Source organism: Ochlerotatus camptorhynchus, unplaced genomic scaffold (genome assembly GCF_037179485.1).
Source record: "Ochlerotatus camptorhynchus isolate MF236.1 unplaced genomic scaffold, CSIRO-AGI_Acam_v1.1 ptg000257l, whole genome shotgun sequence".
NCBI lineage: Eukaryota > Metazoa > Arthropoda > Insecta > Diptera > Culicidae > Ochlerotatus > Ochlerotatus camptorhynchus.
The window spans coordinates 606,222-633,126 of record NW_027040747.1 but is presented as its reverse complement, the minus strand read 5'-3'; the positions used below and the strand labels follow the sequence as shown (position 1 = coordinate 633,126).

Genomic DNA, 26,905 nt, shown 5'->3' with positions numbered 1-26,905 from the left:
ATGCTGACGTTGAAGAAACGGCATTTGATCCTCAACTTGCACATTCTGCTATCGATTGACCACCACCCAATCACGCGCTTCTGCATTTCGCCCATCACGATGAAAGCTGTACCCAGCTCATGTGTATTGCCGCAGCTCTGGTAGATGGTATAACCATCCCTATACGTGTGTACCGACGATCCCTTCCAGCAAATCTACCAAATGAATATGTAACTCCACCGACAGTCTAGAGCATTGTCATTGCACAGTTGCCTGAAACCTCCCCATATCATTCTGCTCCACACTTGCTTCTGGTATTTGTTATAATATATTCACTCCTATTCTGTATTTCGTTTCGAACGAAATTCTCATACAAAAAAATATTTTTTTGTATGAGAATTTCGTTCGAAACGAAATACAGAATAGGGGTGATTATGTATTTTTTTTATGAATATCCTTCCGTCAAAATATGCCAATATCCACAATAACATCACTTTTCCGAGATGGCAAAATATCGAATAACGATGAACGGATGGAGGAAACTACGAGACGAATGTTGTTTCGTTTGGAGGTCATAAAATGGTGCAATGTTTTCGAGAAAAAGTTAACTGAAAAGGTAAATTCCAAGAGCGAGCAAACTTAGGAACAAACTGAAGAGCGCTTTTTCCTTTCTTTCAAAACCGAATCTAGCTTGGAGGGGGCAGTTGTAAAGCGGCAGCAAAATAAAACAAAACTCAACCAATTTTTGCCGGACGTTCACATTCCTTTATTTTGTTTTTGTTTTTAATTATATTCCATGGTACTTTAGAAAGTGGCACTAGCTTACATTTGATTCATTTTTTTCAATATATGTATCAGAACATTGCACCATTTTGTTTGTTTGTTTATCTGTTTATCATTTCTCTTCTAGGCGAGAGATGCGCGTACGTGTGTGTGTGTGTATTTCTGTTTGTGAGTGAGTGTTGAAGATGTATATACTTCTAATAATGCATGTTTGAATGTGTGTATGTCTCTATGTTGTGAATGCATTTTAGTGTCGTCGTATAATCTTTTATAAGGTTCTAAAGCTATCACTGACACGAGTTACGCTCGTTCATTTGCCTTCATCGTGGTTTCAACAATGTATATGTAATAAAATTGACAATTGAAACAGCAAACAATAGAAACAAAGGAAACTGAATCCTGGGAAATGATCAAACACTGTTAGTTGTTTAGCTCTTTGCGTGGTACTCTGGTGAAGAACGTTTCCACACTCAGCACAAGGAGACAATCGACCGTCGGTATTGAGCAACAGTTTCGTAATCAGCTAGACGGAGAACGAAAACATTGTTTTTTTTTTTATTTGGCAACTTACGTATCAAAGCGTGAGGCGTTAGGAAAACAAAACGAAAACCCCTAATTTAAGCGTAATAAAGAAAGAAAACTTACTGCGGTAACTTAGCATATAAATAATGACGCAAAGTAAGATGTAGCAGTTTGAACTGACGATATATTAAAACTAATAATTTTCTTCTCAATCACTTACTGTACTAAAGAACATTAACACAAACATTTCTACAAAAAACGATTAATCAAACAAACGATCACGAATTTGTGTGTGTGTGTATGTGTGCAGTGACAAAAGAAAAACACTAGCGTAGACTGCAAATTGCGTTGCTCCTACATTCATCCTGGCTCATCGAATTACACTACACCAGAACTTATTTTAGTGGGAAAAAAATAGTGCTACCTAAATACAAAATTTCATTGTAGATGTTTTAGTTTCGTTTTGGCGGAAGCTTTGTGTGTATATTTTTTTTTTTTTTCTCCATTTTGTTTACTCGCATTCTCTACTCGCAAAACTTTCTTTCCACATTACCCATTCCGATTCGAACAAAACTGATTGCTTTCTTCTTAATAACATTCACAAATTTCACTTCCACTCTGGGCCACCTCTCATCCTCTGCACTATTCCTGCGCTTTTTGGCTTAATCATGCATAAAAATACATTGAGTTGTTGTTTTTTGTTGCTTTTCTCTCTTTTTTTTATCTAAATTGAATAATAGTATAAAACAGAAATAATTAAAAAGGTTCATAATAGTATGTAACTAAATTGCTATTATTCTTCTGTTCGACGAGGATAACACCATCTTCGGAACGCTTCTCTGCCTTGAAAACTTATAATTTCATTAGTCATACACCTTTCCGCCTGTCCCGTCAAATGGGCAGTAGTAGCTTCGAAATCGAATCCGATGAGGTTTTTGTTTTCCCCCAAAGTATAACGCGAAGCATAACATTTCAGTTCCAAGTTCGACAAGCGCAAAACACACATTCAAGATTTGTGGACGGTTGTCTCCCGAAGCTACTTGCCTTGCCCTACAGTTCCTTTTTGTTTTTGCCTTCACAGAATATTGTTCTACACAAGACTTGATCAGCACCACCGTTTTGTGAATAATAATTTGAAGCGATTATGTTTTGAGAGACCAATAAACTTAGATCTAGTCGTCTTCTGCCAGGTTAAGAATGCCAATGTACGCGCGAGGGTAACAAACATACGTCTCTTTCGAAGTCGATAAAAATATACTGAGTGATAAAAATATGTTCCTTGGCTTTTTCCTGCTGCTAAAGAGTAAGCGCATTTTTCCTAAATAGTACAAACACAACCAGTCCAACCCGATTGGTTCACTTGTTTCACACATCCTCTCTCAAACCTCACATTCGCTTTTTAAGCATTTTAACTTTTGCTGATTTTGCACAGTTTGTGTTTTTTTTTTTACGTTTTTCAAGACAACAATTTATTTGCATGCTAATTTTTGTTTAGTTTAGTTTACCGCTTTAGACTGACCCATTCTCTAATGGCACAGTTGGTGGTGGTGGTTGGGGTGGTTGAGGCTGAGCCGGGACCTTCGATGGATCAATTGACGAGGTAAGGATCTCTGTGCTACTGTCGCTACCACTACTGCTTTTGAGGCAGCTCGTTTCCACAGCTACTACTGCTGCTACTGCTGCTGCTGGTGGTGCTACTACGAGGTCAGAAGTCTTGGTTGCCGCTGTGGACGTTTCTGCTGGTGCTGCCACCGTGGATTCGTTGCTAATTTCAAGGCAGACCTGGGTTGAGCTACTGTCGGGTTGAGGAACGGATTCGGTAACGATAGTGTTGCTGGTCCTGGGAAATTGAAGGAAGAGGGTAATTATTAGGATGATTCTTCGTATTTGAGTAATTTCACCGAATATCAACGAAACAATTTATCATAATGAACCAAGCAAAAGTTGTAATGTGTGTTGATATCTCGAAGCCTTTCCTATGATTATCAACATATGGCCACGAATGCAACGGAGCCGAAGAATCATGGTTCGAAGTACCTGGTCGGGTCGTTTCATTTGTAACAAGTGTAAGTGTTGCGTCCAAGATTGGTGAGATTAATCGCGTGTAGTTTTCGTATATTTAGTTATTAAATTCCAAGAAAAAGTTTAACTGTTCGTAAAAGATAAAACGTCCCAGAATCCCCACTAACGCAGCCAGTAGGAGACACTTCCCTATAAACTGTAGAACAATGTCACTAGCCACCACCAGAGCACGCTGTGTGCAGTCATGAATGGACGTCCATAGGGGTGGCGTAATCGGGGCCATGGCGTGGAGAGTTCGTGGCACGTACGACGGTTCAACGGTCACGGTTCGGGGTCATCGTCCACCAAGAGGCACAGAGATAAGCCTGGTGATCATTATAGACTACGGTCACATAGCGAAAGTCAAAGCTAAAAATTAATAGTTTGAAGGTGAAAACTAAAGCTAAAGTGCTAAAGTGAGCTAAGTTGGAAGTTTGAAGAAGTTGTAGAGGAAGTTGCCACGTATCATTGGACAGCCAGGACCTCGCGGTTTTACCGTTACATTTGTGAACTCCACGTATTTTTCCGGAGTTAATCTTAATGTGTATTGCATTCTATGTATGTCCTGTAATAAGAGCGTTCCGTTGGAAGGAGATTCTCTATCCCTACAGTGGATATCGTGTAAGTGCATCAGCTTACAGGTCCACACCTCCTTTTTTGGCCCTTCACACAACGGAACAGTAAAGATTGCAGGGTTGCATAGTCTGATCTTGCCATTAAGAGGAACCGTACGTTATGGCAAGTCCTGCACTGGTGGTGGCTTCTAATCACATCACATCACATCCACGTATTTTTCCGGAGTCGACCACGCCAATCGCCGGTAGTGTGTCCGAATCGCAGTTCGAGAATCTGATCCCTCAGCTACAGTGTGCGCCACCAATCCAGGCAAGTCAACTTACCCTTGTGGTTCGTTGAAACCTCGAGTCCGTCACCATACTCGAGGGGCGTACGGGACAGCTAGAGGCGTCCACCCCTGGCCCAAGAAGGTGATGCGGTACCAGAGAAGACGAAAGAAGAGTAGTGCTTGCACAAGGTAGGAGTAGACATCTAAGGAAGTGGGAGACCGTCCGTGAAGTGAGTGTCATCAACACGAATAAAGTGGGAGTTTGTCTTAAGTGAACTTTAAGTGTTTTCTTGGTTCGCGGAATTATCACGAGCGTGTGCCGACCCTGAGGCTTGGAGACGGGGGTCTCATCAGTGCTGGGAGTAACACCGCACTGGCACGTTACACATTTCCGTGGTTCGTATTCTCTCATTTACATGACCGAGACTTACAGAATAATTACATAAATTCCACCCTCAAGGACCGATGTTCTTGCTTACATTTGAAAAGTATGTTTCATATAAGAATAGGTACCGTAAAACGGGTTATCTTTGATAATGCGGGTAACTTTGATAGTATAATGTAAAGATTAAATTTACTCGCTGCGCTTTTTCCAAATTAGAAACATTGGTTCCATATTGTAGCTTAATGTATTTCCGTTGATATCGTATATAGTTTTTATATAGTATGGATTACATATTTAACAAACATATTAAAAAAAACAATATTCGTGTTTTCACCTGTTTGAAAAAGCACTCAAACCAACACTTATGAAATGTATTTCCGATATAGCCATCACAAATTCAATGTTGTATTCTCATTCCTTATGATGTTTTCTGATTATATACTCATTCAAAGTTTCATATTTAAAGAACTAAATTGTTTGAGTTTCACCCATTTTTTCTACATTCATTGAGCATTATCAAAGTAACCTCAAATCAAAAAAAAACTGAAGTTCGTTCACAAAACTAAAAAATAGTGCAAATGCTTTAATTTCCGTTAAACATATTAATAACGAATTGACTCTTGTAACATGGAAAAACATTCATTGCTGTAAAAATTATTTAGAATATAATTTAAAAAAAACTATCAATGTTACCCCGTTTTACGGTATGTCTGGAACGTAAACGAGAAAATAGATGTGACTAACTTTTTTCCTCTAGATCTGTTTTCAATCAGACTGAACTATTTTAAAACTTCGCTAGAAGTCTTCACAAGATAGTACAATACTTTCAAAATTATTATCAAATTGCCCCTAGAATTATTTTGGGATTCTCTCTGGTACACGGCGAATGAGAACGACCCAAATTTGAGTTTAGTTTACTCATAAATCAGGTGCAAGAACTCAGCGATGAGTAAATTTGCCTGATTTGTCCGCGAATATCAGAAAAATAAAGATTAGATTCACTCAGTCTATTGCTACTACTCCTAGACTGATTAATTTCGCCAATGTTTTTCATTTTCCGGCAGATTTTTTAGGTTTTCCAAAGGAAACCGTGAGGCAAATTTACTCATCGCTGAGTTACTGCCCTTTTGGCGATTATGAGTGAACTAAACTCAAAGTTGGGTCGTTTTCATTCGCCGTGTAGTTATCCCACTATAATTTTATCAATAACACTCGAAAAGTTCTGTCCTTAAAACTATTTATATGTATTCTACACATCGTTTAGAATTTGCAAATTCGCCTTTTAAAATTTCCTTTGAAAACTCCTGAGAAGTTCCTTGGTAAACCCCTTCAGAAATGCCATGGAATTCTGCTTAGCTTATAATAATTTTGGAAAGCTGCTTGAGATGTTTCTTTGATCACTCGAGAGAGGGTGTAATCGAAGAAGCATGTGATCAAGCAAGAAGCGATCGTTAAAAACTTGTTTGCACACTCATCAACAAGCCCTAAAGAAGTGCAGACGTGTATTCTCTTTGCTTTAATAAAACTGTACCTGCCCGTTACGCTCCTGTGTCGTTTCTCGGAGTTCCTAGAAAGACCGAATCTCTTCAGAAGACACGGTGTCTTACAATTTTTGGAATGCCGATCATCGTAGCATCATAGAGGTAACTCTAAGACTAGTAGGTCCCGAAGAAACGTGCTCAAGTTTTTGGCTCAGCTCTGGTACTATCTCCGGTCCCAAGCTAATCGATTCACCCGTCAAAACATGGGATAATCCACTAACCCCTCATTTTATCTGTCAAACTTTCATAGCAAATCAAAACAAACATTGTGTACTACTAGAATTTTGACTAGAATGGGGTACGTTAATCGATTTGCTTGGGACCAATAGGCTAGTCAAGTAGCGAGCCAATTTAAAAACATGGGGGAGCCCCTGGTCACTCTACACACTTATTTTGTACCAACTTTTTCTCAGTGTGCCAGCTGTGCCGGCAGTGCCGAGAGTGCCAGTCAACTTTGTTTGTTTATGAAAAATGGGATGTTTGGCAACCCGGTTAATTGACAGTTCAAATGTTTTATTTGAAGGAAGACAACAAGCAGTGGAATCCGACCAGAACCAAGCCGATGGTCCAGAAGCACCCCATCTGGATAAGCCAATAATCAAATCAGTTAATCAGATTGACCGCCCACGGTTGCTGCTCTGTTATTACCAGATCAGCTGCAATTACACAGAGAACCAACAGATGATGTTTGGGACTAACATTCATCCTCAATGTGTAAGAACTGGAGATCTAATATTTAGCAATACCAGCGCCGGCCGTGTCCGAATGCAGGTCAACTAGGGAATGGGAAGGAATGTGTTGACGTGGTACTCGCTGTGAAGGAAACCGAGAAATCCTCTGCGCTTCCACGAGAAATCACTGGGATGTTGGATGTGGGGAAAGGTTGCACGCACACGCAGGGATCGTTTTTTGGTAGAGCGATTATAATACACAAACACACACACACACACACACACACACACACACACACACACACACACACACACACACACACACACACGCGCGCGCACTCATCCAATTTCTATTTTTAGATCAGGACCCACTCTGTGGTAAGTGATGCGATCGGTGTTAAAAAAGAATTTGTTTTCATTAAAATCTAGTGGGTATAGAATAAGGCAAAGTGAAAAATTGCAAGGAAGGGGACGGGCCTGGGATTGAACTCCCGACCTTCTGCTCAGTAAGCAGAAATGGTAACCACTGAGCTACCGAGCCTCGTTACACCCCATCTGGATAAGCCAATACTGGACAAACTGGGCCTCGATAAGGCGATCAAGAATAGCCGCTGGGGACAACTGCCACGGATGTTGCAATCGCTGGAACGGACTCACGATATCGATGCCGTTTGTATGATTTGGTTCTATATAATTATGGCAAGCAAGATTATTGGTAGTGAAATTGATGATAGTGTGAAGCTGGTCATCGATCTGGTACATTTAATTGGTTGCCGAGATCAACGATAGCTACCTGGTAGCGAGCAGGTTCGAGATGGCCAAGGACAGAAGAAACGTGACGAATCATTTAAGTTGCATACATAGGCGAATTTGAAAATGGAGACACTGCACAATGCGACGAAAGTGTTCCTGCTGCTAAATGCTGGTTACATCAACGGTGTCACCGAGGAGTAGTTGCAGATGCTTTCAAAAAGTGCTACCAAAAGCGATTCCCGGTGCGGTTATGTTCGCCGATGTTGCTACACCCACCACCGCCACTGGTGTCTTCAGCTACCATCACAACCAGTTTCACCACCGGAACAACCCCGGTTGAGCAACAGTCATCAAAAGTTACCATGCCGCAACTACAGTAAAATAAAGGCCAACTAAAACTAGACGATTTCGGTATGTTCTAACCGTTCTAACCGAAACACAACACACAGTAGTAGTAATAGTTGAGGAATAGTAGAGGTTACGGTTTCATCCGTTTCTCTTTCTTTCTTGCGTCATCTCGAACACGAAGATTACCTATCTCAAGCTGAACATTGCATTAGGACCTAAGTAACATTGATCGATTCTCTTCGTCGACTTTCTCTTTCGTTAATAACTTGAGCACATAACCCTTTCTTGTTGTGTTTGTCGTATTAGATGCTAGATAAAAACTTCTTTTACTGATCTGCGTGCTGAAAATACCTGGGAATTTCTTTACATGGCCATGGTGATGATGTGATGATGTGATGATGTGATGTGAATGGAACCCACCATTAGTGCAAGGATTACCAATGTCTGCAGATACTTTACCGGTTGTAAATGTCTGCCTCATGGTTTGTTGCAGCAAGGTGAATCAGCTTCATTGAAGACCTTTAGAAGACAAAACGACCAGATAGCCATCTGTAATCACGTGAGGAGGGACTGGCAAATCCACGAACCCTCATCCAGTCAACAAATCCTTTGATTCCCTTAGACTGCCCCTCCCCAACCCAATATATAATATAATGTTTTAAAATATATGATTTACAGTAATGATCCACTTTTGTCAACACCTCTGAATCCGAATTTTAATTATTTTAGATAATAAGAATTGTTATTTTAACTCTCCTTCTTTGATAAGATAAATTTTAATTGTTTTGTTTGGGTGCTGTAAGGTCTTGTTACCTGTTTTTTTTTAAGAATATCAAGGAGGGGTTGACAAAAAGAGTTATTAAAGTATTATCATATGTATTCAAAAACGAATTATTTCAATGAATTTTCCTGTACCAACGAACTAACCTTTTGATGATGACTTACCCCATCCGAAATTTCATTAGGGAACATGCATAAATGACGTAGCATTTGAGGGGGGAGGTGGGGGTTTCAGAATTTGTGACCGGCCATGTATTGGATATAGCCAAATACGCTACGAGGGGAGGAGGAGGGGTCTAAAATTGATCAAAAATATGCTACGTCATTTATGGATGCTCCCTTACCACTTTCCTTATAAATTTCCTCTACTTTTTACTTAAATTTTTCCCTATCCTTTGCTAGCAACTTCCAGACTCTTTCATCCATCCCCTAAATTTATAAACTAGTTTGACCACTCACGGTCCGCCGGCCGGATAATAGAAAAAAAATCCAAGGAGAAAACTAAATTTGACGTCCGTTCACAAGCAAAGCCTACTGACTGATCAGCGATTAAATAATTCAGGATACCCATTAACTGCTATGAGGTAAAAAGTTTTCTCGGGTTGATCACATTTGTTGACAAATTCATCATTCACCGAGCAACTAAAACTGAGTATCTGCGGGCGCTCGCTACATCGAAGAGATTTTATTGGACTGAGACTGAAGACGAAGAATCATTTCAAGGAAGAAGCATTGACTACGATCAAGCGTTTGGGATATTACAGTCAATCCGGTCGTATTGAATTGTTTGTTGATGCCTCACCGACGGGCCTTAGAGTGGTACTAACGCAATTCAATGAGAAGGGATGCCCCAGGATTACAGCTTGCGCTTCGAAAGTCCTATTGCCTTCTGATCAACGTTATCCTCAAACGCAGAAAGAAGCACTAGCTGTTCAGCTATTATTTATTGACTAGGGTAAACACTCCTATAGTTGCGGTACGTTAGAAGCGTTAGGTTCCTATAGTTGTGTATTGCGTCTCCATGCACAACTATAGGAACCTAACGCTTCTAACGTACCGCAACTATAGGAGCGTTTCCCCTAGATCATTTGTCATTCGAACCGATTCTGAGGCCAACCAATTATCTTTAACAGTAATCATCGATTGGGAAGAAAGAACTGTTACCCGTGCAGAAGGTTGGGCTTTGAGATTGCCCATTTGATTTCTAAATTCAGCATATCCCAGGAAATGAAAATGTGTCCGATGTACTTTTTCTCTAATACCCGAAACGCAGAAATCTGACCAATTTGAAGAAGATGGGGAAAAACACTTCTTGTATCCATTGGATCTTGGTTGTATGGAACTAACATCATAGAGGTAACTCTAAGATGTCTTTACATGGCCCTGGGGATACATTAGATATTTTAGAAGAAAGCATCAAAGTTAAAACCATTGAAACATTTTTTTTAAATATATAAACAACAAGCAACAAGCACCTCGCGTGATTTGCTGGTCGAAACCCGATAATAGTAGGTACACCGGGATGATCTTTGCTGCAGTTTTCTACGATGAAATGGCCGTTGCATAATCGTGCGATAAATTACTGCTCGGTTTCACCACGAGTCACTCCGATCGTCCTGATCTTGATAGTTTAAAAGTTTTGATTTTTTTGATTTGACCTTCCGAACAGCTGTTCTCTCATTTCCAGCGCAGTAGCGATTGCCCTGGTTTTGATGTATTTACTGCAACTGATCGTGTACTGCTTCGACTGCTTCGGACAGGCATTAGGATATGCACTGCTGGGAAATCCAACTCGGTTTTGGGGAACCTATGGCATGTCTTGACCGAAAACTCGCGGTTGAGTTTATCCGCATCCAACGCAAATTTGCAATTGTCAACAACAATGATCTGACACAGGCGCAGAAGTAGTACCATAGAGGTAACTCTAAGACCAGAAGGTACCGAATAAATGTGCTCAACTGTTTGGCTCAGCTCTGGTACTATCTTTGGTCCCAAGGTAATCGATGCACCCCTCGAAACTTAGGAAAATCCACGAACCCCTCATTTTATCTTTCAAACTTTAATAGCGAATCAAAACAAACATAGTGTAGTACTAGAATGTCGACTAGAATGGGGTACGTTAATCGATTTGCTTGGGACCAATAGGCTAGTCAAGTAGTGAGCCAATTTTAAATCGTTAGTTTCTAACAGGTGGTAGTACAGCGTTGCCAGTTACTTTAAAGATTATAAAAAATCTATCCATGGATGCAAAACAGTGCCAATGAGTGTGCCCAACTATATTTTTGGCAAACTGTGCGGAGTGACCAATCAATTGTGTCAACCATTGATTGGGAAAACATAACCGCTACTCAAACTTTTTCAGATGTTCAGCTTATGTCATTGACAGACACGTCCCTAAGAGCGTTAACCAGATTGCATCGCATCTCCCTTGGCAGACGAACGAATTGAAGAAGCTGAAATCGATGAAGCGAGCCGCTTTAAAGAAATTCACTAAATATCGCACGATGCCGCTGAAACGTCACTATGTTAAGCTCAATTAACAGTTCAAGCGAGTCAGCCGTCGATGCTACTAGCATAATCTGCGCGGGATTCAAAGGAGGTCTTTCTGGACGTACGTGAAGGAGCAGCGCAGAGCGTCCGGTCTACCATCATCCATGAGGTTTGCCTTTTGTTCTCCAACAAGTTTGCAAGTATCTTCTCTGACGAGAGCTTAACCAACGAATACGTGACCCTAGCAACAAGCAACGTTCCACTTTCCAGTCAAGCTCTGGGTGGAATTGTTGTCAACACCGAAGTGACTAAAACTAAAGCATTCTTTTAACCCTATACCGAATGGTGGTCCTTCAGTTTTTCTGAAGAAGCATAGATATCGCTAACTTACTATCACCGCTACAACATCTGTTCCGATTGTCCATCTCGTGTGCCATTTTTCCATCAAACTGGAAATTTGCCAAGAAATTTGCACATATGTTCCCTGTATATAAAAAGAGTAGTAAACGGGACGTGGATAGTTATCGTGGAATTACATCGTTGTGAGCAATTTCGAAGCTATTCGAATTATAAAGTCTCTGCTCTCTCATTGCAAGCAGTATTTAAGCGAAGACCAACATGGCTTCATCTCCGGTCGATCTACTACCACGATCCTACCAACAATCAATACGAAACTAGCGATTTTAAATTGGCTCACTACTTGACTAGCCTATTGGTCCCAAGCAAATCGACTAACGTACCCCATTCTAGTATAAATTCCAGTACTACACTATGTTTGTTTTGATTCGCTATGAAAGTTTGACAGATAAAATTAGGGATTAGTGGATTTTCCTATGTTTTGAGGGGTGAATCGATTAGCTTGGGTTCAAAGAAAGTACCAGAGCTGAGTCAAAAAGTTGAGCACGTTTCTTCGGGACCTTCTGGTCTTAGAGTTACCTCTATGGGTGTACCCCACAGTATGGGACTGCTATTAAAGCTTTGTCGGGGAGGAATGTTAAGTGGAATCTGTGCGAGAAGTTCAGGGCGGTCGATAGATCCTCCAATGACATCGAAGAGAAATAGCCGCTGCATCGTTACTCTTTTGACAGAAAGTGGCTCCAATCCTATGAGCTTGCATCGGTCGGATCGTTCCAGGGAAGTTGACTCAGTTCAAAACGTAACAACCGTTTCTGTCCCCGTTCTATCACGAGAACATGAGCTACATAATAAGGGGATCAAATCGGAGCTGCGTACTCCAGAATGCTACGAACCAACAAGCAGTAGAGTGTTTTTAAAGCGTGGATGTCGGTGAGCTCAGAAGCGTGGCGACGTATGAATACCAGCAGAGAAAAAGCTTTGGCAGTCGTAATGCTCACGTGTTCGTTAAATCTGAGCTTCGAGTTGAGGTCGCAGATGGACGACACACGTTCCAATGATGCCGTTTCCATCCTGCATTGATGAATAATGGGATTATTGCAGCGGCCGAAGGTATTAATTTTACACTTCTTGTTATTAACCCGCAAGCCGTTATTGCCACACCATACCAGCATAGTATCAATGTCTTCTTGTAGGGCAGTACATTCCAGACGAGAAGCTATGACACGATAGATTTGTAGGTCATCAGCGAATGAAAGCTTGAACGAGGAAAGCAGCAAACACAGGGCATTGATAAAAATGTGGTCCCAGAACGCTTCCTTGGGGTACACCAGACGTGATGTTGATAGTGCGGGATCGAGCCGAGTTGACCGTAACATATGCGGTACGATCGCACAAGAACGAATATATCTACGTACAAGTACAAGCTCGAGTACAAGAAATGATTCGTTAAAAAATTCACTGCAGGCTCCTTCAATTATTCTACATATTTAAAATTTACTTGAACTCTCTTTAAATTTCCATGCAGCATCAGAATTTTCTTGAAATTCTTCTCAGAATTATCCTATAGATCTTCTAAAATTACCTGGAATTCTACTTTGAATTCCCCAGAAATTCTTCTCAAGATACCTTTGGAACTATCCTTGGAATTCCCATAAAACTTTTCTCAGAATTCCGTTGGAATGATATCTTAAAAATTAGAATCCCTTGGGATCTTTCAGATTCCCTTGAAACTTTCCTCAGAATTTGCTTGAAATTATTTTTCTAATATCCTCTCAATTAAATACCCTCGGAATTTCTTTATTTATTTATTTTGAGAGGAAAGGCCCACTTCAGAAGGACCAACCTTGCCCCTTCTCAAGTGGGCGGAAAACCTGTTCTTTTCGTTTCAACAGATAACATAAAATTCTACAGATACATATATATTTAAACTAAATCTGGCAACATTAATCTTTACTTAATCAGGATGATAAAAAAATGATAGAATAAATACTTAAGGCTAGCACGGGAAGCAGTGAAGTAAAAAAAGTTATAACATTTATTAAAATGTTTACACATGCTAGTGATTGGTTCGTTTGCACCATAGTTTGTGCGAGAAGTCGAGATCGTAAAGAAAGAGTGGGTTCGCAAATTGACTCGTCTTATATTAATGTTAAGCTGTTGCAAAAGTGAACTACAGTCAATGTCCGAACGCAGGAGATCGGCGATGAAGACAGCCTTAGCGACGTCACGGCGAACACTGAGAAGTTGTAGGCTCAGCAAGTTACATCGACTTTCATAATTAGGGAGGTTCACAGGGTCTCTCCAGGGTAGCCAACAAAGAGCATAGCGAACAAATCAACAAACAATCCTCTGAATAGACTCAAGTCGATTCGTGGCATTGTTGTAAAACGGCGCCAAAACAACGATACCTACATCACAATCCAACAGAAGGCGTAGCAGTATCTAATGTAAGAGAAAATGAAAATGAAAGGTTGAAGAACTACAATCCCAAACGGTACGTATTGATAAAGAATATATTTCCATTTAAGATGTTGTCAGAACATGAAACCACCGGATAGTGATCTTCTGTATGCTTTAACAATTCTTGGAATCTACCGACCCCTTCCAGAGGATGATAACAACAGTGTCGGATTGGCCAGTGACATTCAAATGGTCAGCGAGTACTGTGCCGAGTTGCCGAGCGTCACAACTTAACTCCCCCGCTGTGGTCAGGTGCCAAGGCCGTACGGAACGGGCATGCATTTTACTAATGCACCATAAATGCTCATAAATGCATCACTAAAGGGAAAAGTGGAGGATAATTCTGAGATAGCAAATTTATGTTCGAGGAAGGTCCCACCATGATAGCCATAGTTTTAATCTTGAAAACAAATTTACTTACCATCTGTTCAATTTCAGCTGGGATTTTACTAGTTATCAGCATAAAGCAAAGAAAGAAAAGTTTCACTTTTTACGACAATCATAACTTGATTTTTTGAAGAGTTGCCAGTCTTCTTGATTTGTAGTTTTCGGTTCAACACTTCTTTTGAACATAAGCTGTTCTTTGTTCGTGTTTATGCCAAACGGCCATTATGCTAAATGAATCCATAATGATTCTAAGCACATTCATAAGAACATTCCAAAGAAAGTTGAAGAATGCAATATGCAAGGTAATTCGAGGTAAGGTAACATTGAAAACTTTTCCAGATCTCGGATGCAGAAAAAAGTAAGATCCTGAATTTGGAATACTTTCTGAAATTCTTAAACTATTTTTCCAATAGGGAAATTCACGTATTGTCTTAAATCTAAGCAGATCGTTTTGTTTGTAAGTGTGTTGTCTGTTTTCCTTCTTGACGCTCAATTAAAATGTGACGTCTGTTTTCTCCATAATACAACCATCAAAATATACTAAGAATCCATGAACCTTTCAACTTACCCATCATCAGCCACCACATCCGGGACCGTATCTTGTGCATCTTCGAATTCGGCGCCATCATCGCTCTCAACCGGACCATTCGTGTCAGCTTCCACTGTCACCGCTGCCGCCTCTTCCACGGTAGTAGAAATCACATTCGACTGCAGCAATGGTTGGTCTTGTTCTTTCTCCTCTTTCACATCACACCTACTGCTAGTAGTAGTACTATCATCTGTTAGTTCAGTTCCATTGGTTGCCGCTGCTTCTTCTGTCGTCGTTGGAATACTCGTCGATTGCTGTTGCTCTTCACAACTACTACCTTGCTCAACTACGGGTACGGATAATGGCACATCGTTTGCTACTGCTGCTACGTTACTATTCCTAGCATCATCAGTTTCATTGTTGGTGGTGGTTGTCGATTCGGGTTGATTTGGTTCTGTTACCACGGCATTGTCGTTGGTTGTAATACTGGGAATAAAAGATATATTTAATGCAATATTTTTTCAAGCTCGCACGATTTGAATCTTCTTACTTTGAGCTGCTGACGGGATCAACCGTCGAACTAAGCGAAGGCTGTGAGGATTGCGTCGCGCTAGCATCGAACATATCGGCCGTTGCGAATGCATCGTTGTTCTTGTCCGTAAAGCTATCGAGAGCGATGTTTTCATTATTATCAAAGAAAGATTTCGACGCATCATTGGCGTCGTTGTTCGCCTTGGTTGGCGCCGCCGCTGTCGTCGTGTTCGATGCCATTTGGAAATCCGTAAAGTGCGAATCGAAATCGGCGAAACTGTCCGAGCCGAAGTTAGCCCATGCATCGGATATCCCGTCCGGGTTCTGGTCCATTCCGCTGGGTTCGTCACCGGAGCCCCACGGGTCAGCATTTTCCGCCGAGTTGGCGTCCGACGGCCAGGCACTCTTGTTAATGAACAAATCAATCGCATTCTTGAGATCATCATCGTAAGGCCTATGGCCACCACCCCCATCTCCCGGGTCGGAATCGTCACTCTGCGCTGGTATTCTACCGCGACCCATGTAAAAGTTTCGAGTCTCCTCAGCACTCCCCTCGTGGCCGTCGTCGTCGTCTTCCTCGCCGAACATGTCACTGTCCATGCCGGGCATGATAAATGCATTGGCAGTGCCCACAGCCTCATCGAACAATTTGGTTAACTGTTCTACCGAGTTGGTAAAGCCCAACAGTTCGAACGAGGAGCTGTTGTTCATGCTGCTCAGGTCCATCACGGCGTTGCTGCTCGGGGAAGTATAGAAGGGATGATGAGAAGAATGGATATATAGTTAGTCCGAGTATGGAAATTGATCACCAGTCAAGCTCTAGTCACTGATAATTGCATTCCGTTTAAGATTTTGGTATGGTTTGGTTTGTTTTGTTGATTATCAAATCCAATCCAAATTTGAAACTAATTTTTCGATTTGAACTCTGATCCGCAATGCTGGAGTCCAGAAGCCATCACTGCCTCTGGAACCAGAACCCGAGCAAAGTCGATTAACAAAATGAAAGCAAATCGTTTGAAGTTTCTATCATTTTGAAAACTTATTTTGATTTTGATTGCCGCGACACATAATTGAAAACAGCTTAATTTCAAGTTCTGCTAATAACAGCTGGTTAAAAATGTAATTTAGGTTCTTATGTCGTTGAACTAACGATTATTATTTATTTGTTATGTTTAACACATTTTAGTTCATTCGTGACTTGTCCGGGTGAGCTTTAAAGTCAAGTCTTTCGTGCGTGATAAGCACGAATACTAACCATTTACCATTTAGGAATCAAATTGATTTAATTGAAAGCAGGAATAGTTTCCCGTTTTATTCAACAGTGTGAACCAACCAAAATGAGATCAACTGGAGTATTCAAAATAAATTACATCATAACAGAAAATTTTGATTTTAATTTGATTACCAGCTTTGCTCGGGAAACCTGCTATATCCTTAACGAGTTTCATATCGTTCACATTAACGAATCAGCGATTAAGTTATCGTTTATGGCCTGATTCACAATGCTGATTAACCACAATTGGAGTCATCTGATCAAGTTTGTGTTAACATCATGCTAATAACGATTGGTTTACGAACGGCAGGCGTGAATCAGCACAAGTGTAAACACCCCATTAATCGTGGTAATTATCAGGAACAACAATCAATTTGTGTACGAAATGCTACCAGAATTGCACGTAAATTATTATGCAATCATACACTCCTTTTTGGCGAGATCAACAATACTTACTTAATGTAATCCTTAAGGTTGTTGTCAATCTCCTTCGGGAATATCGTAACATCGGAGGAATAGTCTTTCTTCTGATATGGATCGTGGTCAGCCTGGTGACGAATTAAAAGTAAAATATTAAAGACCCCAATTAAAATAAAGAGTCATGACCTTGCTGCCACTTACCAAAAACCGCTTCTGCAGTTCAAGTATTGTACTCAGCTCACCATCCTCGGTGTCGATCACACGCCGCCAGCGGTCTTTCATGTAGTCCCCTTCGAGGGTCGATTCGACTAAGGCACAAAACTCCTCCGATACGTTCATGTTCGTGACCAGGGCCTCGAACATCTCGATCAGGTGGCCCATGTAACCGAGCCGGCGGCACTTGCGTGGCGATTGTTGCTCCTGCTCCTCGTCCGACTCCTCCGATGGTGGCTGCTGTGGCGTTTGCATCTCCTCGTTGTAGTACCACAGGTCCACCAGCCGGGCGGCCAGTTTGCAATCGCAGATAATCTGAGGGTACGGGATGAACAACCGTTAAGCACCATTGATAAGCGTAATTCAAGCAACGCAAATTGTACAAACTCACATGTCGCTGCAGGTCCGAGGTAAGCAGCTTGGTTTCACCCTCCTGCTGGTCGAACGATTGTATGGCGTAGTTGACGCACACCTTGGCCTGATTATGCAAAAAATTGTTCCAACAATATTGCTTAAAAAGGTTGAGCAATGTACTATAAAAATCTGATCCGCATATTCTGAAAAAAAAAGACATGAACAAAATCTTGATAATCAATCCTATTGACGGTTTAAAAACGGGGAAATACTAACGTCCTGATAACATCACTGTTCTCGGTTTCTATTAATACTGTAAATAAATTACAAATCTGAAGTCTCACGTTTCCTAGAGGTGGTGAAAGTACGCCGACCGTGGTAATAATGTCGGCTTTCTGTCGGGTGAATTTTCAAATCATTAGTAATGGACCAGAGCATCGCAAACTTTGCTTTTCTACCAACCTGAGGCGGATTCGTTAAAATGTGAATAAACTCAAGCATTCTCGGGTGTATGACCTTGACTAAGCGAAGCACGACGGTGTCATGGTGTTCTTTCTCGGCATCGATGACCATCTGGAGAGCAGTATCGGAGACCGGCTCTTGTCTGCGGAATAGAAAATTTTCAAATGACAAATTCAAATCAGTTCCAACGCAAAACGGACACGCACATGATCGTATTCTCCAGCAGTCGCAGAACAATTCGGATGCCACCGATGATGGCGCTTTCTTCGCTGTTCTCCTTCAGGATGATGTCCAGTAACATTTGGGTGGTGGCTTCATTTTCCAACGTGTCCAGGATGGGATCGGATGTAACTGTTCCGGATGGGAAGGAAATTAAGACAATTCAAAACCGGCATTCCTCTAAATGAACGACGCACGACAACTACGATTGTGCCAAACTAACATTCTACCTTATTGCATACATTACATTGAATGATGAATCGGAATGAACTAAATAAACTCAAAACTGGTAATGCCTCAGAAAAGTAAAGATAGATAATTGTTTTTAAATCAGTTCTTTTTTTTGCAAACAAATCACTACATAAATCAAACTCCGTGTCACACGCTTAAACTGTACACATCGATTCGAAAATAAATCTTGTTTTGGAAGAAAAAAATAACGTGTAAAAGATACTGTATCTGCAACAGTCAACTTTCCCTAGCTCGATATTGAAAGGACCGCTGAGCAAGTTTAACAAATTTGCTAGTTAGGAAAACATCGAATAAGTGAGAGTTTACTTTGCTTAGGTACCTTTAATTGAAAGTACTCGACTCAGTGATGAAAAACAAATTAGCCTAATGCAGAGTGGCCAGCGTATTTCCATTTTTAAATCCCCGGTTTTGACGTTGGATAACGTCTTTCTGCAACATATTGGGTGTAAAATTTCAAAAAACCAAAATCGACCGCGTTACGAAAAGTGGTTAGGTTTTGACCATTTATGGCTCTGTGATTTTAATTCTAAACAAGCCAATCGCTTGGATTTTTTTTCTACGAATCTGCTAAAATGAACACATTATCGATTTTCAATAGGTCACTATTGAAAATTATACAAATGTCGAATTGTTGCAATGGTGATCAAAATTATCACCGATTGCTTGCAAAAAGCGCTTTCCCAAATACAGATTTCAAAATCGAATTCCATCCGGTCTGGCCGAACGATGTTTATTAAATCACCGCGTGACCGTGGTCCATGGTGTCCGGTCGTCATCATCAGCATCATTTCGGCGCGTGGCGTTGTACATGTTTGTCCAGTATACAACGAAAGGCTCTCTGAAAGCAGCTAGCTATCAAGACTGTCCAGAAGAGCCCTGGATTCACCGAAGAAGGAGGAAGAAGCCGCACCGCTACTGATCGGATTCAGTTGTTCGTCGTGATCCGCTGTGGGCTATCTATGCCAAGCGTGCCTTGTTCCAAACAACATACACTTCGCCGATAATAGCTCAGCATTACACAACCATCACGACAAAATGGTTCTTTTCAGGACCACCATAAATTATTGTTATTTAAGAGATAATTTTAATTGAACGTTCGCTCACCTCGCTGCTACATCACCCACATGGAGGCGAACCAGCCCAAGGCTGAAAGCCTCCCTAATAAAGATAAATTAATTAATTACATCACCCACAAAGCTGTAATGTAGATAATGTACCCAGTAGGCAAACGTTTGTGGTGCATAAAAATTAAAGCAATGACCGAATACCACATGACCTTGTCAATTACCCACAAACACTTAGAATTAAGGTAGGATTTTCTCCAGAAAGCTAGAAAAACAAAAAAAAAAAAACAAAATATCTCGAATTTATATGATTAATCGCGAATATCCTCGCGATTGGACAATTTTAGCAAGACATTCCTCCAATCGATTTTCGCTATTTTTATTATCTATTGAATAAACCGAAAATTTCGTGCGTTTTGTACACGGAAATGCGTAATTTTGTTTTGTGGTTTCCCTAACACAGTCGCCGAATATTGATACTGAGCACGTAATCCTGCGTCAAATCTACGGTCGTGTCTTGGATACAACCTCTTACTTTTTATTTTCGGTACAGGATGAGGGTGGCTATAAGTTGGAATTCGCATCTAGAGCAAGTCATTAGTAAAGCAACAAATGCTCTTTGGATAAGTAAAAAAACTTTTGGTAGGAAATGGAGACTAAAACCTAAAATGATCCACTGGATTTATTTGACGATTGTAAGACCCAGAATAACCTATGCATCATTGGTTTGGTGGCCTAAAACCAATGAAAAATCAGCTCAGAAAAAGCTGGGGACGCTGCAAAGACTAGCTACTCTCTCAATAACTGGTGCAATGAGTAGCACACCAAGTATGACACTAGATGCTCTACTTTATCTGCTTCCGTTGCACCAATTTATTCAATTAGAATCCGAAAGGAGTGCATTAAGGATCCGACGGTCACAGTACTTCCTTGAAGGTGATCTTTGAGGACATATGAGCATCCTAAAAATGTTCAATATTGAATCTATTGTGTTACAAAATGAGGATTGGATGAAGAAAAAATATCACTTCGATCGTCTTCACAATGTAGCAGATGCGGATCGCGATTTGTGGGACAATGGGGGACCAAACATTCGTCCAGGATCAGTTGTCTTTTAAACAGACGGCTCTAGATTGGATAATCGTGTAGGAGCAGAGGTAACAGGTATAAATATCTCAATATCTATGGGCTACTGGCCTACCGTGTTCCAAGCAGAAGTCCAAGCAATTCTTGAATGTTCTAAAATTTGCTTGCGTAGAAATTGTAGACATTCGAATATCTGCATTATGTCTGATAGCCAAGCAGCACTGAATGCTTTGAAATCAGCAACATGTAATTCTAAACTTGTATGGGAATGTGCAATGTCACTCCAAAAATTGGCCTGCCAAAACCAAGTGAACTTATTTTGGGTTCCTGGTCACTGTGGAATTCAAGGGAATGAGAAAGCCGACACACTAGCTAGGCTTGGATCATCTCAACAATTTATAGGACCAGAACCATTCTGTGGAGTTTCTGCTTGCTCTCTTAGAATGGAGTTCAAGAAATTGGAAAAAATGAAAGTGGAGAACAATTGGAACAACACTCTCATTACTAGGCAGTCGAAACGGTTTATTAATCCGAGCATTTCAATGACTAGAAAAATTCTTTTACTATCAAAGAAAGATCTCAGTAAGTACACTGGTTTATTAACAGGGCACTGTCCATATAAATATCACTGGAAGCTAATAGGAAAACTTCAAGATGACATGTGTCGATTATGTGGCATAGAAAAAGAAGACTATGAACACCTGCTATGCTCTTGTACAGCAATCTTCAATAAGAGGCGTATTTTTCTGGATAAGGGGCTGACAGAACCCTTTGATATTTGGAATTCAGTTCCCAGCCAAGTAGTGCAATTCATTCGAAATGTAATACCTAACTGGGAAAATGCTTACGGTCAGTCTATGTCGGTCGCTTCATAAAATTGTGTTACAACATGCTGATAAAGCAATATTAAAACGGGGAATATATCACAATAGATCTAAGTACTGCTAAGTACTACTAAGTAAAAGAGGGTGGCCAGTGAATTTCAATTCCAAAATTCCCGGTACCCGATTTTACCGGTACAAATCTCAAAAAGTTCTCGGTGTTTGATATTCAGCAATAACCAAAATTGAACACATAGGCTGTGGAAAATGTCAGCCCAAAACACATTACCTACCGCCTCATGAGAGCCCCTAAGCCTCGCAACGCAGTCGCGTTTGACACCTGCCACCGTAATCATTCTGGCCCTGTGGTTGAGAACAACGCTGAAGGGGTCTTTCAACCTTCGATTTCAGGCAAGTATGCGTTTATTAAAACTTCGTCCTCGTCTGATCAGCCTCTACGTTTCAGCGCAACGTCATCTTCACCGCCGACTGAACCTCGCCTTTCCGATGGCCATGTGATGTATTATCAAAATGTTCGTGGCCTGCGAACTAAGATTGACGACTTTTATTTTTATTTTATGTTATTTATTTATTTACTTGTCTTCGTATAACAAAAACGCACAGACAGAATTATTAATGTCTAGTTGAAGAACTAATCCTATCTTTAAACATGGTTTTCGAAATATTAAAATCATAATCTTCACGCGATTCGTTGAAACGACGGCAGCAAACATCCAGTGGATTGTTTTGACCGTAGACAGTACGATGCTGAGGAATACGGAGAAGGTCATTTTGTCGCGTCTGCCTAGCCGGTGCATTGAACTGGATTTTCCCTAGAAGTTCAGCATAATCTACATTGTTGTCCAGAATGTCGAATATGAACAGCCGTTGCAGAAGAATCCTTCTATCAGCCAATGTTGAAAGACGAATTAAAGCACAGCGATCCTCGTACGGCGGTAGAACAACCGGATCGTTCCATGGTAGCAGTCGTAGAGCGTAGCGGACAAAGTTACGTTGAATCTATTCCAGTATGCTACGCACTAGCGAACAATACAATGTTTTTAGACAGTATACATCCTCAAATTGCTGCGTGTTGCGCTTGATGAATCCTAGTATCGCATATGCTTTGGCGGTGGTTGTTGCAATGTGCTCGGTGAATTTCAGCTTACTGTCAAGTATTAATCCAAGATCCTTGATTGATGACACATGGTTGACACTTGAAGCGTTCATCTTATAATCGAAAATGGAAGTTGTCCTAGATCGGTTGAACGAGATGATGTTACATTTACGAATATTCACTTCCATTCCGTTTAACGAGCACCATTCAAGAAGCGAGTCGATATCCATCTGAAGAGCGCAACAATCGACCATGGAGGTTATCAGGCGGAAGAATTTCAGGTCATCAGCGAACATGTACTTCGGTGATCTGATGAGTCCGCACAGATCGTTAACAAACAGCACGAAAAGTAATGGTCCCAAATTGAGAACGTTTCAGATGAGGTTCCACCGAGGCGTACAAAAGTCCAACGCTCAGACAAGTACGATTCAATCCATTGAGTAAGCCACTGAGGGAATCCCATGCGTTTGAGTTGTTCCACTGCCAGTGCATGCGGCACTTTGTCGAATGCTTTAGAAAAGTCAACATAACCTGCATCGACCTGTTGTCGCTTTTCAAGGCTGTCCACAAGAGAAGAAACGTAGCACATCAGGTTGGTTGTTGTTGACCGCTTCCGGACAAATCCATGCTGACTCTCTGATATCACATGTTGAACGTTACGATACAAAGAATCATGGACAAGACTCTCCAAGACTTTAGGAAAGCAACTCAAAATCGAAATTGCACGATAATTTTCGACGTCATTAACATTACCACTTTTATGCATGGGGGTGATGGCTGCAGTTTTCCATTTGTTGGGAAATATGCCCTCCGAAAGAGATCTGTTGAAGAATATACTCACAGGCAACGCGATTGACTCCGCACACCGATTGATGAAGAAAGGTGACAGACGATCTGGACCTGCTCCTTTCGAAGTGTCGATAGAAACCAGCTTAGCAAAAACATCTTGCCGAGAGAAGTCGTAGTGCGGCAAATTGCTCAAGTACGATTCAGTCAAAGGTGGCCGGTTATTACTTTGCACACTTCGAAAGAACGCTGAGAACAGATTTGCAGATTCTGATGGAGATTCAGCTGCCTCACCTTGGTAACGAAGATGTCGAGGCATTCCGTTGGATCACTTACGGGTCTTCACATATTGCCAGAATTGTTGGGGGTCCTGTTTCAAACTTGCTTCAGTACGATGAATGTAGCAGCGAAAGCATTGTGCATGCAAAGAGTTATATTCGCTCTCTAAGTAGCGCAGCTCAGCCTTATGCTGTTCATTCCTAGACCGAAAGTAACGCTTCCTTGCCCTGCGTAGACGCAGCCGTTGCAGTTCATTGTTCCACCATGGTTGTTTCTTCCTGTGGGTGTCGATCCGTCAACTTCGCTGATGATTCCATAAAGCTTGTCGTAGAATATCGATACCGCCGACACTGCAACCAATTAGAAGATTCACCCATCCGCCGTCCGAAATCATTGAGCTCAAAACTGCAAAATCACATCGCTTGAAGTCAAAATCTAACGGATCAGTTGCTCGGGAAATTTCACATTCGCTTGCAGTTTCAATCACAAGCACCAAGGGTTTATGATGTTCATCAACACGCAGTAGCGGTGACGGGGGCTCCACAAGCTCGAGTACATTGATATCAGTAGAGAAAACTAAATCTAGTATCCTTCCATTCGCATTACCATAATGATTTAACTGATGCAGACCATTAGCGATGAACGATTCAACCACAGTGAACTCCTGCTCAGAAGACGTATTTGTAGGTAGCAAACTTCGCAATTCATCATCATGGTCCCAATTCAAGAAGGGTAGATTGTAGTCACCAACAACAACAACCAAACCACGATCACCCGCTTGATCCATCAGTCTTCGAACACATGAACAGTGCTGTTCATACAATGCATTGTCGCTGTTGGGAGGGAGATAAATACAACAGACGAAGAGTTCAAATGTAGGCAGCTTGATCCGAACGATTATTTGCTCCAGACACTCGGTACCAGCAATCGAAACAGCGGCATTGTTCAATGCATTACGGACGCCGACCAAAACACCACCACCTCGTCGAAATTGGCTTGTTGTGGCGTTGCGATCACAGCGATAGATTGTATAGTTGTGTGATAATTCAGAATTTGAAATATCAGCACCGAGCCAGGTTTCGGTGAAAGCTATCACATCGTAGTCAGATTGGGATAGTGCTAGCAGTACTTGGTTTGTTTTGGTGCGAAACCCACGTACATTCTGGTAGTACAGCGTGGACGTACAATGTATATTGTTAGTGAATTGCTGCTGTCTATCAGTGGAGTCTGAATGTAAAGGAGTGGTTGTGTTTCGGGACTGTGTTGTTGTGGTTGTTGCCATATCAGTTGAACAGCTGATCATCTGTGAGGCTGCACCGATATCTAGGGCGCCCAGTGAACTACTGTGTTGTGGGTCCGAAGCGAAAAATAGGCCGATCCGACGATGATTGCTTGGAATCGAATGGACGAAATACTATTCCTTGTTGCCACGTCGATCCAAAGAGGGCTTGTTCCTGCAGCTGCAAACCAATTCCGACTTTGAAGGAAACAAAAGTAAGTTCGTTAAGATTTTTGCCTAGACTACTGTTGCAATAGTTCTTACCGAGACCGAGAGATTATTTGGCAGTATGTTCTCAGTTTTTTCGTAATTACCGTAACCGGACGAACAGAGCCAAATCACGTGGTGGTGGCGTCTTGATTGCGGCTTCCAAACGACTGAACTGTTGCCTCGATCCTGCTCCGGTCAGCTGTTCTCTTGAGCAGTTATGGGTGAAGATTACCACATCATACAACATTATAAGCATCGGCGTTATGTACCTTCATCCTGACTGTAAATCTAATTTGAGCAGCGTTGAGAACCATACCAGTTCCATTGCTGCTGTATTGTCCCGATTATATCACACCGATCTAGCTCTGCTATTGACGACCAAAACCAATCTGCGCTTGTTTAGAATACTTCTGCGAATGATCATCCAACCATTGGCATTCTTCTGTCGTACATACCTGCTTCCTGCTGTTGTTCTCTTTTGGATGGTTTCAGCCTGCATGGTTTAACGCAAATTAATTCTGTACCAAATAGAAACTCTCGGCTGGCTGATCTTGTGCTGGCGAACGAAGTCACCGCATAAGAGTGCAGTGTCGCCGAGGCACCCGAGCCTCTGATACATTTAGACGCCGATCATCCAGCGTTGGAAGCTGTTCTTTATAAAGACTTTGTTGATGTACAAAGCCTGGTCTTTCGAAGAACTGACTTCGTTGCATTGAATCACAAACTGGCTCAGGTAGATAGGCGCTCGCTTGACTTGTGTTAGTCCATTGACCTGCATGGTCTAATGCTCGATTACGGCACTTGAAGCGCAAATAGAGCCAGTCCCGTAATAAGTTCACCAAGCGATTATTTTCGTTTGCAAGTAATGATTATCGAATGTACAACCGTTTTCTATACAAGAAGTACTCAAGACGTATGCAGAGTCTGCATTGCAGACCAATCTCCGGCGTAATCCCAAGCTATTCTGGACGTTTGGAAAGGACAAAAAGGAAAGAGGATGGCTACCGGTTGTTATTCATCTAAGCGATCAACAAAAAAGCCTACACTTCTGTATAAAAATGGAACCTCCTGGCGGGGCATGTTTTCAATGACTCAACGGAATCGTTAGGCCAATTTGCAGAAGGGATCAGAGATACTCCCAGAGACGCGTTCAGCATTGATATTTTCACGGTCACATTGGATCTCGCAGAAGCAGAAATTCTCGAACGCTTTTGGGCCTGATGGCAGCTTTCCTCTCCGCTCTCAAAGCTAACTATTCAATATATCATTACAATAAGGTGTATTTCCTTCTCGTTGCAAATCTTCGTTCATGTTCCCGATTTTAAAGAAAAGAGACAAGCGAAACGTGGAGAATTACCGAGGAATTACTTCACTAGAAAGTTCGGTCTCAACAAACCTTGCTCCATTCTACGGAAAATAGAGACAGGAGCACAGGCAGACGTCATTTACATGGAGCTCAAGGCTGCTTTCGACCGGGTTGATCATGTCAAATTTACTTGTCAAACCCGAGAAGCTCGGTGCCTCTCAAGGACTGGACAAGGTTGGTTTGAACCGTATCTTACCAATCGAGAGCTTTGTGTGTGAAAATCGGCTCTGATCAATCAGAATATTTTTCAAACAACTCAGGCGTTCGTCAAGGCAGCAATTTG

At 41.4% G+C, this 26,905-nt stretch overlaps 1 protein-coding gene across 2 annotated transcripts in view; it reads right to left on the bottom strand.

Annotated features, from left to right (window-relative positions):
• Positions 1-1,448: 1,448 nt before the first annotated feature.
• The window catches only part of fmt (phosphatase 6 regulatory subunit 1-like protein fmt), a 76,683-nt gene continuing 51,226 nt past the window's right edge, over positions 1,449-26,905 (bottom strand). The window contains exons 7-15 of one of the 2 annotated variants that reach the window (XM_065226619.1): positions 18,350-18,494; positions 18,144-18,285; positions 17,958-18,076; positions 17,719-17,884; positions 17,316-17,642; positions 17,151-17,242; positions 15,441-16,157; positions 14,930-15,376; positions 1,449-3,124 (exon numbers count right to left, since the gene is read on the bottom strand). In XM_065226619.1, coding sequence (XP_065082691.1) covers positions 2,794-3,124; positions 14,930-15,376; positions 15,441-16,157; positions 17,151-17,242; positions 17,316-17,642; positions 17,719-17,884; positions 17,958-18,076; positions 18,144-18,285; positions 18,350-18,494 — 2,486 coding nt within the window. In that variant the 3' untranslated portion in view covers positions 1,449-2,793. Of the gene's footprint in view, positions 3,125-14,929; positions 15,377-15,440; positions 16,161-17,150; positions 17,243-17,315; positions 17,643-17,718; positions 17,885-17,957; positions 18,077-18,143; positions 18,286-18,349; positions 18,495-26,905 lie in introns of both variants that reach the window. The other variant, XM_065226618.1, reaches the window with a different exon arrangement.